The 12,475-nt window shown below is 42.9% G+C and overlaps 2 protein-coding genes across 2 annotated transcripts in view; both read right to left on the bottom strand.

Moving 5' to 3' along the window:
- Nucleotides 1–2,638, bottom strand: part of LOC124872507 (THAP domain-containing protein 1-like) — a 9,378-nt gene extending 6,740 nt beyond the window's left edge. The window contains exon 1 of the mRNA XM_047372600.1: nt 2,249–2,638. Coding sequence (XP_047228556.1) covers nt 2,249–2,319 — 71 coding nt within the window. The 5' untranslated portion in view covers nt 2,320–2,638. The remainder of the gene's footprint in view (nt 1–2,248) is intronic.
- A 560-nt stretch (nt 2,639–3,198) lies between these two features.
- Nucleotides 3,199–12,363, bottom strand: ccdc82 (coiled-coil domain containing 82). Its single transcript, XM_047372598.1, has 2 exons — nt 9,734–12,363; nt 3,199–6,820 (listed from the first exon to the last, which is right to left on the bottom strand). Exons 1-2 carry the CDS (start codon nt 10,241–10,243, stop codon nt 6,668–6,670), a joined length of 663 nt encoding a protein of 220 aa, XP_047228554.1. The 5' UTR covers nt 10,244–12,363; the 3' UTR covers nt 3,199–6,667.
- Nucleotides 12,364–12,475: the final 112 nt, after the last annotated feature.

Raw genomic sequence — 12,475 nt, 5'->3', positions numbered from 1 at the left:
ACCGGATGGCCCCTAATAAAGGGCCCCCGATTCCATACTCCTGGAGCATCCCCAACAGGGCATCACGAGGGACACAGTTGAATGCCTTCTCCAGGTCCACAAAACACATGTGAACCGGTTGGACAAACTCCCATGAACCCTCGAGTACCCTGTAGAGAGTATAGAGCTGGTCCAGTGTTCCCCGGCCGGGACGAAAACCACACTGCTCCTCCTGAAGCCGAGGTTCAACTATCAGCAGGACTCTCCTCTCCAATACCCTGGCGTAGGCCTTACCAGGGAGGCTGAGGAGTGTGATCCCCCTGTAGTTGGAACACACCCTCCGGTCCCCCTTCTTATGAAGAGGGACCACAACCCCAGTCTGCCAGTCCAGAGGCACTGTACCCGACCGCCACGCAATGTTGAAGAGGCGTGTCAACCATGACAGCCCTACAACATCCACAGACTTGAGGTACTCAGGGCGGATCTCATCCACCCCCGAAGCCTTGTCACTGCGGAGAACAATTTAGTCCAGCTTTAAACAGTCTGAGTAGTTTCGATTTTAACCCAGAGCTGATTAAAAGGCTCTTTAAAAACACAAAGCTGAAGTTGGCTTCTGATTAGTGAAACACCTAAAGGGCAATTTCACACCATTTTTTACTACATCGAGCCTCTTTAATCTGATAGGGTTTAAAAATTACGAAACTTAAACTACTGGAACCTTTGGCATCTCTTTCAACATCAAGACACGTCTAAATCCTCAAACATATTAGTTCCTTACATGCTCTACATATTTTGCACACATAGAGCAGAATTTAAAGAAAACTCAAAATAGACAAAAACGTGTCCGTTTATGCAGATGTCCATAACTCTTTTATATTATAAAGGTAGTTTTTAAATCAACCCTATTGGTTGATGTTTTGAAGCAGTCCATTTTTGGTTTGGTGGGATGTAACTATTTTCTAATTTTCAAATTAAACTCATACAAATATACCTTAAAGTCAGGCAGACATGTCTATTAACCATGTTAAATTACTATTTAGGATGAATTATTAATTAATTTATTATTATTATTAATACTGTTTTTATTTTATGGCTATAAAATTCAACATAATTATAGAACAGTTTCATAATAATAATAAGTAAATAAATAATCTTTTATTTTGGGACAAAGCAGCTGAAACAGTAATTAAAAGCTTGTTAAATTGTCAAGGCCTTCTTTAGGTTTAGTTTTCCAGCTCCTTTGGATCTACTTTTTTTATGGGGTGTTTGTTTTTTCTCATATTAATGTATTTATGATACAAATGTAGACAGTCATACACGTATCTAAGTGTGTCAGACACACGGGTCCTTGGGGCATCAAAATTAAAGTAAAAAGTGGATTAAATTAGTAACAGCAAATAAATTAATGCACTTGGCAGCAGACAAAGAAATACATCCACAGTCTAAGGAGAACCTATAAGTTATTGTATCTTTATCTCACTTTACAAACCATAACCAGCAATACATGTTTTAAGCAACGTCTTTGTAAGGTGATGCAACATTTTATTAAGAAAAGAGGTTTCTAATCATCCTCGATGATGATGATGGAAGATGTATAATGTTTAAGTGTAATTACTAACCTTATTAAACTATAACAATGTTTCAGGGACACTAATCCAGAGTAAAGAATGGAGAATATTCAGTAAAGGAGTGCTGAGGTTGAGCAGCTGCACCATATGAGGAGGCTGTAGCCCTTTAAGTTTTGTAGTTTTTAAATTAGGGAAGATTAAAGATGCTCAATGTAATGAAAATTAGGTGGAATTGCCCTTTAGCCGTTTTCCTGGGTCGGAAGCCAACTTCAGCTTATTGTTGCGCTTCTACGTGGAGTTTTACGGCTGCGCGTCAACAAATAAAACTTCAGGATGCGTTCCAGTATACCACGTAAAATACACACCCCATTCTGACTCAGCGACAAAATCAAATTCAATCAAAAGGCTTCAGTAAACCCTCGGTCTTGATCATATCTGTGACTATTCTTAAGAGGTCAAAAAGTAATTTAACAAGATGCTCAAAGCTTGCTTATGTTATCTGAAAGTTGAACCTCCACTTTGGTGTTTAGATTACGAGGTGGACTTAAAAGCAGCAGGACGGTGTCTCCTCGCTAGAAGCTAGCCGTAAGAAGCGGTGCAGAAGCGCGGTGAGATTTAAAGCAGTGGTCGCAGGTTTCTATCAGCTGCAGCGTCAGCAGCTAGCAGCCCCCAGCGCTCAGATTAGCGACAGACCCACTTACTTGTGGAATGAGATGTCTTTGTCTTTGTGGTACCGGTTCTTACAGCCGTACGCTGAGCACGTCTGAACCATGTTTCAACCCAAACAGTAGCTACTCCTCCAGGAAAACTCCGCTGCTCTCCCCGTTCAGCATCCAAACTGGGCTTCATCGCCAGTAACAAAGATGGCGGCCAAGATCGAGTCACCTGACTTCTGTTCAGATACGTGATTGGCAGAGGCTTCTTCATACAATAACAACGAATTCTGGCCCTCTAAGACCACTTATTATAAACTCCAAGTGTTTTTTCTGACAGCTACCTTTCTACTTAGACCATTTCTAACAAAACTTTCAAAAATATAGATGATCAACTAAAGGATAATGTTTTATCGGGTACTGTGTCGTCTATTTGACAGAATTGTTCCTGTTCCTGAAAGATATGACTGTTTATTTGAAGGTTTTTTAGATCTAAAACTTGTTCTCTACTGCGAAAAAGAGTGAAAGCGAAAGAAAACCCTACAAAAACCTTTAGAACATTGGAGAACCTTTGATGAAAACCACTTTACAGAAAAATAGACCCTGTTTGTCCTTTCTGAATAGCACAGTGGTGGCCTTATCATGGTATGGGAATTTTCTGTATTTTTCACATAGGCCCAGGCCGTTTTTCCATATTTTTTTCTGTAATAAATAAGGTCTTTTGGAAACTGCTTTTTGTATTTCCTCAGATCAACTTTGTCTGATATTATTTGCTTGATGATCTGAAACATTTAAGCGTGACAGAAAAAAAAAGTAAATACAAGAGGAAACTGTGAGAGTGTAAAAACTTTTTCAGAGCACTGTTGGTGGGGGTTGGAACATAAATGGACCATTAAGCCCAAAGATTCACCTTCCAGTTCATAAATGTTGTCTGGTTCTGCTGATTTACTCCCAGAGTTTAAAGATGAGGATTTTCCAGGAAAACAGACCAGAGTGGGTTAGTGTGAAGGTTTTTATTCAGCAACAGAAACACTGAAAACCAGAGCGGAGCACTGAGAATATATTAATTTACATCCTGTGTAGAAACTGTTGCAGTGAGTCAAATAGCAGAGCAGTCAGCTCAGTTTGTCCCTAACAGCTTCCATACATGGATCCCAGCTGAGCGACAGGCTCACCTCATTCATTAAAGCTCAGCAAAGAATCACCAAACCGACACATCAGAGAAGAAAAAGAGAGGAATCAGGGACATGATTTGTCCAGTTTTTACATGAGCACATGAACGCACCGCCGTGACTGGAAAAAGCTGCAAAAACTAACAGAAAGGTACCAGAGTGTATTTAAGATGTATTTACACACGTTATTTATGTTGATATGAAATTAGATGCATTAGAAGTGGGAGCTGCTGCAGAAACAGAACACCTACAGAACGTAGAACCGGACCGGATCTAGTGTGATCAGGACATTTCCTGTTCATTTTTCACTGAAAGTCCTTTAGATCCGGTTAGTACCACGAACCAGGCTGAGAACTTTAAAACAGTTCTTTCAATCCTGTGTTAGTTGTCTTTGCATCAGCAGCAGAACTTTTACATGTCAGCTTTAAAAAAGATTTTGTTCTTTGAAAAGTTCCTGTAGATGGGACGTTTTTATCCCACTGAAGAACCCAACAAGTTAAAGCATGAAGGAGGAGGAAGAGCATTTAACTACTGCAGGAAATAAAGAGACATGATCCAAGTTCAAACAGGTCAGTTTAACCTCAGGTCAGACGGATTTATTCAACTGTAATAGATTTCTGTATTCCACCTTCAAAAAGTGACAACAGCCGCTGATGTTAACATTTCCTCCTGAAGTCTTTCAACATGTTTCCATTTTGCCAACACGTCAAACAGAACTTTGTTATGTTGAAGAACGGCTCGAGAACTGGTGGGGTAGTATCGCCTCCATGGTCTCCAGTAAGTAAGTTGAACCCAGACCGTGCAGGGCAGAGCTCAGCTTCCATGCCAGCATTACTGTAATGCACAAAAAAATAACAATGCAAGAGGAAACAAATGGCGTGGGCCAGAACTTTATTCCTGAAGATTAATTATCCCAAATGTTTGTACAAACGTGTTTAGATACACTGAAAGAAAGCCTGCTGACTCAACAGAAAAATACTCTGAGTTTAGTTGATTAGAAACTAATTGTAAATTGCTGCTGCAGTTGTCTTTAACTTGCTGGAGCAGACATGAGAAACAAAGAACAGAGAGCCAATCATCTGCCAGCAGCTGCAGATTCTCCCACTGAGGTCCATTTACACAGCTGACCGAGGCTAGATCTGAGATCTGGCAGGTCTTCAAAGCCAACAAACCTCTGTTAAAATGTCTTGTGATGTGAAAATCAAGGCTGTAATAAATGTTTTAAAAACTCGTCTCACCTTTAATGTGACCTCTGTCCTACACAGTTCAACCAATCAGTTCCAGAGAAAAATAAAATGACAAAAAGCTGCAATAATCTGCTTAGATGAGTGCTAAGCCTTAAACTGTTTGTTGAAGCACACCTGGATCCAGTCCACACCTGCCATCCGAATCTGATGAACCTGCAACACCGATCAGATGTTCTGGTAGGATTTCCTTCCTGTAGTTTGCAGAGAGGTTCCAGAGGGTCAGGAGGACCTTCAACATGATTTTCTATGTATCATGGTGCAATGAAGCCAGTCATCAATTACTAAAACTGCTAATTGAGGCTTCCAAGAAACCGGGAGCAACGCTGGAGGACTGTCTGCCAAGATCTGGTTAGGTTCTACATCTGACAATCGTCTGTTCTGTTCTCCGTGTGCCTGCACAAAGTAGAACGATTGCCAGACAGACACCCAGACATCGGGTCTGGTCCAAAATCTCCTCAAAACCAGTGAAAAAATGTCTTCTGGTCTGGTGAAACCAAACTGGATCTTTGGGACACAATTCCAAAAGGTAACTTTGGCCCAAAAATCAACCCAGCACAACTAAAGAACGCCATACCCACAGGAAAACACAGTGATGGCAGCATCATGCTGAGGTACCAACTTTCTTCAGATGAAACTGAGATTTTTTTGAGGTGGATAAAGTTCTGAATGCCAGTTCTGGCCCGAAACCTCCAAGTGTCTGCCAGAGTGCTGAAGATGAAGAAGGATTTGATTTTTCTGCATCACAAGCAAACATCCAAATCAACTAAACGACATCATGGGAGGAAAAGGGCCAAGCCAGAACCCACAACTAAATCCGACAGAAGCTCTGTGGGGTCACCTGAAGACGGCTGTGGACATGAGATGTCCTCCCAACCTCAGAGATTCGGAGAACTTCTGCAGGCGAAGCGGGACAAAGTTACAAAGGCAGGATGATGCTGCAGAGTCTCCAACCGAACACTGAAGCTAAATCTAAGTTCAAGGTTGAGCTCTTTTCTCCAATCAACCCACTGCAGCATTTTATGAGTTTAGCATTTGTCCTATTTTCAGGTGAATTGTACAGAATGCCGGTGAGATGTTGGGAAAAGTCTTAAAACGATGCATCATCAAAAGAACCTGGACATTTAAGAGGGGTGTGAAAACTTTTCAGAGCCAAAATATGTGTAAAGGAACATAAAACATCACAGAGGAGAAAAGAAAAAGTCATTCTGTCGTCGGGTTAATGATCATGTGAACCAGTAAGAGCTGAGCCACAGACAGAATTATCCGATCCAATGATCTCCGTTCCTTTAATAACAGTCAGAGAAGTTTTAGGTGGCTCACAGAAGAACAGATCGTTCTTTCGCTCAGTTAGGAACCTTCTGAACAAAGGAAACCCAACTCACAGTCCAGATCTGGGGGTTCGGATCAGATGATTTCAGATGTTTTCTTCTAACAGCAGCTGGATACAAACAAGTCCCAGAAAATCTGATTCAAAACAGAGGAAAGTGCATCATAAACAGGTCAGAGTGCTGAAAGTCTGGAAATACTGCAGAATCCACAAAGTTCTGGCGTCACGTTCTATCCACAAGAGGCTGGAGATCTCTCACAGGAAGGATCATGGGTAGTGTAGTCCTCTGTCACAGCTGATATGTAAAGGTTAACATTGATTAGAATCAGATAACACTGATGAAGCTCCGCCCACCGAGCTGCTCTGCTCTCCGATCTGTTCTGAATCCGACCCAGGTTAATTCATCACCCACTTGATCCTGATGAGATCTTCAGCTCCAAACCAAACGGATCAGCAGTTCTTGTTGCACTTAAACCGGTCCAGTTTGTTCTGATCAGCTCCTGGAAACAATCAGTGGGAGACCGGATCATCCACCGAACCACTTCAGAACCAACTCTCTTCACATCCACTTCCTGTTCCCCATCTTTCATCTGGATCTGTTTCTATGGCAACCACGAAAGTCATAAAGTCCACCTCCTTCAGTTTGGATCCATGAGGAAAAACAGAGAGAACAAAGCAACAGATTGAGTTTTAGGTTCGACATTCAGACTTCAGGTCAGCTCTACTGCTTCTCCTCCTCTTCCTCCTCATGCTTTTCTTCCTCCTCCTCCTCTTTCGTTCTATCGTCTCTTCCCTTTTCCTCCGTTTCTTCTCCCTGTCGGTCACCACCGTTTTTATCCTCAACAACTTTAGATTCATCCTCCTCATCAGATCCCTGAAAACACAGAAAGTTTCCTATCAGTAACAGTTTCAAGGATCCATTCCTGGTTCCTTCCAAGCAGCCAGACTTTCTTAAAAACGTTTAAAGCGATTCACATCCTGCTGGAGATGTTGGCTTTTTATTACTAAATAATGGAGCAATGGAAACATCATGGTGAAGGTGGAGCTATACTCATGAGATCTGGATCAGGACCGAAGGGATGGGACTCTGGATACCGGCAGCTGGAATGAGCCTTACAGATAAGAGGAGGTCCAACACCTACTTCTCTGATGGAAAGGAGTCCTCTGAGCCAGAACTTACTGAACTTTACAGGCCTGGTCACACCTACTGCCTTCTGCTGGTAAAGATGTGCAAAAAGCCCAAAACACACCCATCCTTCATTGCAGCAGCAGAATCCAGTTATTTATTGGGGTGGGGAACACGGGTCAGAACCATTTTAAAACAGAGAAACAAAAGTTCCCTTTGAATCTATGACAGATACTTCAACAGTGGTCTGGCTGTAAATATGAAACCTAGAAAAACCAGAGACTGGAGTGAACTGGATGGATGGATGGATGGATGGATGGTGGATGGATGGATGGATGGTGGATGGATGGATGGATGGATGGTGGGTGGGTGGATGGATGGATGGATGGATGGTGGGTGGATGGATGGATGGATGGATGGTGGATGGATGGATGGATGGATGGATGGATGGATGGATAGATGGTGGATGGATGGTGGGTGGGTGGATGGATGGATGGATGGTGGATGGATGGATGGTGGGTGGATGGATGGATGGATGGATGGTGGGTGGATGGATGGATGGTGGATGGATGGATGGATGGTGGATGGATGGATGGATGGATGGATGGTTGGATGGATGGTGGATGGATGGATGGATGGATGGATGATGGATGGATGGATGGATGGTGGATGGATGGATGGATGGATGGATGGATGGATGGATGGTTGGATGGATGGTGGATGGATGGATGGTGGATGGATGGATGGATGGTGGATGGATGGATGGATGGTGGATGGATGGATGGATGGATGGATGGATGGTGGGTGGATGGATGGATGGATGGATGATGGATGGATGATGGATGGAGCACAATCACTGCCCCCCAACAATCCTTGTAAAATTATGTTTATTTATTTTGTAAGCTGTTCTGAGTGTCAAGGAACTTTTATTTAGTAAACAGGAACTTCTTTTTTCCCGGGGTATAAATATGATGTGACACCAAAGCCAATTTCTCTTAGCCATTGGCCCCTCACCTGGTTGAGGACCCAGTTTATGCCACCAAACAGTGAGGAAGATGTAAAGGGAGGTGGCAAAGAGCTGCATCTTTGGGTCACCCGGTTTCCATGACAACCATTATATCATATCTACAGCCCATCTGGTTGTTTGGCAGACCTGCCAGGAGGAAGCCTTCTCTGTCCTACCATCACTAACAAACACGTGGAGTTAGTTCAACTCTAATGGGGCTGGAACTGGACCTGTGAGCTTTGGTCAGATTAGACTCAGCTTGAGGTTTTCACCAACAGGCATCTCCAGGTGGGTCAAAGGACAAATATGTGGAAAAGAACCTCATGTCCAGTGTTAACCATGGTGGAGGATCCGTGCTGCTGTGGGACTGTTTCTTTTCCAGCAGTCCTGGGACCCTTGTTAGAATGCATGGCATCATGAATTCTTTGAAATTAAAGTCTGATATTAAACAAGGCTTCCGATGGATAATGATCCAAAACATACAACATCAACATAGACATGGTTCTGCTTGCCCAACCTTCTTACATGACCATCTCAGTCATCAATCCTGTAGAGAATCTGAAAGGGAAGACAGCATCAAAGAGGATCCAGGACCATCTAGAGAGGAATGGTCAACGACCCCCTCTCTGTATGGTCCAACACTGGGAGATGCTGGAGAAGAGCTGTCCTGTAGGCAGAGAGGAGTTGGACACAGTGGGCGGTCCACTCAGATTCCACTAAGACATTTTTCCTCTACTGAATACATTTGTTCATATCAAAGGTTAGAGTTTTCTGCATGTTTCAGTGTCAGACGCTGCAGCTGCAGAAATGATGAATTGGTCCCATGTTTTTATAAGTGGAGACCAACATCTGTCCAAATCACATTAGCTCCTCCAGGAGAAGGTGGAGTGTAGCTGGGGAAAAGGACCATCCTAAAGTGGATACATGGATGGCTTTTTGATACTTTTAACCTGCTGCAGATATTGGTTAGAGAAGAACGGATCAGAATTTTGTGGCTAAATTCTGATCTATCCATCCATCTGTTTTCTCTTTAGGAACCACAACATAAGAAGATATAGAACCATCCTAAATATTTCTTTCTAGTGTTCCTTCCACTGAAAGCTCAAGTGAATAAAATAGACCAGCCTTCCTGTTTTCTGCTGAGGTTTCGTTCTCTCTCGCCATCTCACAGCCTGAATGAACCGTGAACAACCTTGTTCTTCATCTGACCTCACTTTAAACACCTCACTGACAATGAAGATGGACAACCTTGACTCTTCTTCACTTAGGAACAACTTCCACCCTGAAGAGTGTTGTTGTTAGAGCTGACGTATGGTACGGACACTGAGCAGAAAGAAGACCAGACCCTTGAACTTCCAGCTGGCTAATGACCGGTCAGGGATGATCTAGATGAACACCATTTAATTCTGATCACCAGCCAGTTTCTCGGTTTTTAGGCCTGGTATGTGTCCAGTTTCTGAGCCTATGGTTAAAATTGGACAAAACTGAGTGGAAAAACCTGAAAGGCCATCAGGAAATCCTGCAGAACTATTGAAGAAGACCACTGAAGCGTTACATGAAAGTCTTGCTGCTTGGAAGGCGGTCATCACTGCTGAAAAGGCACCTACAGTGAAGCACGGTGGTGGTAGTATCATGGTGTGGGAGTTCTGGTGTACCTGTTTCACCCGGCTCCTCCTCCTGTTGGGGACCCGAGCCTTCATCCTCTTGGACAGCGCCAGCAGCTTGTTGTGTCTCTGCCTCTTCTTCTCCTTCTCCGCCTCCTCCTTCCGCTTCTCCTCCGTCTGCTCCGAGTCAGACTCTTCCTGCTTCTGCAGCCTGCTCCTCTTTCTGGGCTGTGCGCTCCTCTTCGGCTGGCTCCTGCTCTCCTCTTCCTCCTGCCCTCCTGGGCTGGAGGAAGAGGAGCTGTCATCTCCTCCCAGGAAGGAGCGCTTCCTGCGGCTCACCGAGCGGCTGTCGTCGCTGGAGCTCCCCCCGGACTCACTCCAGTCCCGGTCCTCCGAGGAGCTCTGGAAGTCGGACTGTGATCCGGAGGAGGATGAGGAGAAGGACCCTTCATCGCTGTCGTCCAGGATGGACGCGGGAAGGCCGATCTGGCGCTTCTTGGAGGCGGCCACCTTGGTCTTCCTCATGGAGGCAAACATTTTGCGCTTGTAGAGGCTCTCCATATCTGCTGCTGGAGCTCAGCCGCACGAAGAGAAAATGTAATAATAAAAAAAATAAAAATAATAGAAACAGCTCTGGGGGTAAAGGAAACAAGCTACACTCTGCGCATCAAAACATCTGGAAAAACAAACAACATGGCGACTAGATTAACCTCCAGGAACCAGTATTCCCACTTTTCTTCTCCTAATCCTGCCTCTGGACTCCTGACACCGGGATTTTGTTCCCAAATCAACCGCTTTTTATCAGATTTTCTCCGTAGAGCTGCCTTTCAGCTGGATTATTGTTGTAGCCTGAGATCCTTCTTCTCTCAATGGATTTATGCTCCGCGGTACAACAGCGCCCCTCTGAGGCCAATCCAGGAGACGTCCAGAACCTCCGAAGCAGCCGGCTCTGAAAGCGGTTCTGAACAGTGTATTCAGGTCCAAATTCATATTTTGTTGTTGATGTTTATTATTACTCCCCTTCACAAAAGTTACCAATCCAATGAGTTCTTTAAAACCAGATTGAAATGAGAAGTTAATAATTGCTACATATGCAACATCAACACAGAAACAACTGAGCATTTATGTTTTTAATGCGCTGCGTTTTAATGGTCTCTCTGAAGGAAGCCATTGGTGTGTTTTTCTCCCTTCCAGATAATACAATAAAGTGGATGTCTTCATGAAGAATAACAACTTGGAATTTGCTGTAAACTACTTGTTTGTACCAAATTTAACATTTCTAAATGTTTGTTTGTTAGAGCTCCTCCAGTATGGAATGGTTCATTAAACTCATTTAGTGTCTTAAACATTAACAGCCCTTCTGTACAAAGACGGTAATATTGACTGATGACCTGAAACTTTTCTAGCTCCTACCCTTTTTTCTGTTACCTTTTGTGTTTTGAGGACATATTGTACTCAGAAGAAATGATCAAAATACTTGTAGCTGACACTTTGTTTGACTTCAGTCTCTTTTGTTGTATATATTCTATTTTCTAAAAGAAAATTTGTAGTTTTAAAAGATGTTAACTAAGTTTAGGGGAACAAAAAAATGATTCCTCTCCAGTCTTCTTATTTTCCTTATTTCAGATTAACTTCCTTCTGGGAGGTCTGAACATTTGTCAAAACGCTCTCAAGTTTGCACACACACATCAGTTGTGATGATGATTTGGATCAGGGATGCACTGATATGAAAATTCAATATCGGAAAAAACGACCACACTGCTGACATTGCATTTCCACTTCAGTTAAACGCCCCACAATCCTGCACTGCATCACCATCACCGTCACATGACCACAAACTGCACCAAGATAGAAATAATATTGACTAATATCGGCCCAGTAGTACTTATCGGACCAATACCGATATGTTAAAACATCGACCGACACTGATGGTAATCCAGATTTTTCGTGCATCCACCATCAACCCCCTGGGGTGTGTTCTCTCCCCACTCCTCTGCTAGTCAAATGACTGCACCTCAGTGGACCCTTCTGTGAAACGTTTGCAGAACACACCACTGTTATTGTTCTGATCCAGGACAGTGACGAGTCTGCATACAGACAGGAGGTGGATCAGGCCATCAGGAAATCCTGCAGAATTATTGAAGAAGACCACTGAAGCGCTACATGAAAGTCTTGCTTCTTGGAAGGCGGTCATCACTGCTAAAAAGGTTTTCTCTTTTTATTTCATTGATTATATTATATTTTATTTTATTTGACCTTTTTATATCTAATGCAGCTTATTCTTGTAAAAGTCTTTGTTCAACGTTGTAACGTTTTTGAAATGTCCTAAATAAGTGAAGTTGACCTGAACACAAGGTAACAGATTTTAAAGTGGTGTAAAAAAGTATTTGTCCTGCTGCTCAGCGGTGCAGCGCATGGCTCATGTAAAGAGAGGCTTGGACTCTCAACGCCGCTGGTTCAAGTCCCGGTCACGGAAACATGCATGTTTTTCCCTCTCTTTACACTTTTTGTCTGCCTACTTTCACTTTCAGAGACAAATGATCAAATAAAGGTCACCAGTACCTCAAAATTAGTCTTTTAAAAAGTATTTGACCCCTTACAGATTTGCTCTGTTTTTCATTTTGTTCTGATATTGGCAGATGATTAAACTCATTTTAATACAACAAACTGACAGTTTTTGAGGTTTGTAAACACCATCAATTATATTATAATATTTTTTAGTTATCATCACAGGATCAGGATGACCTAGCACAAAAATGTAAAGTTTAAATTAATACTTCTATCGGTGCAGAT

This window comes from Girardinichthys multiradiatus, chromosome 8 (assembly GCF_021462225.1).
Source record: "Girardinichthys multiradiatus isolate DD_20200921_A chromosome 8, DD_fGirMul_XY1, whole genome shotgun sequence".
Lineage (NCBI taxonomy): Eukaryota > Metazoa > Chordata > Actinopteri > Cyprinodontiformes > Goodeidae > Girardinichthys > Girardinichthys multiradiatus.
The sequence above is the reverse complement of the archived record's forward strand: the minus strand, read 5'-3'. Positions and strand labels throughout refer to the sequence as shown.

Excerpts from the sequence above, each read along its gene's own strand:
- ccdc82 (XM_047372598.1), bottom strand. The coding sequence starts at position 10,243 with ATGGAGAGCCTCTACAAGCGCAAAATGTTTGCCTCCATGAGGAAGACC. Across the intron at positions 6,821-9,733 it reads GGAGGAGCCGGGTGAAACAG|GGATCTGATGAGGAGGATGA; the intron begins GTACACCAGAAC and ends CTGTGTTTTCAG.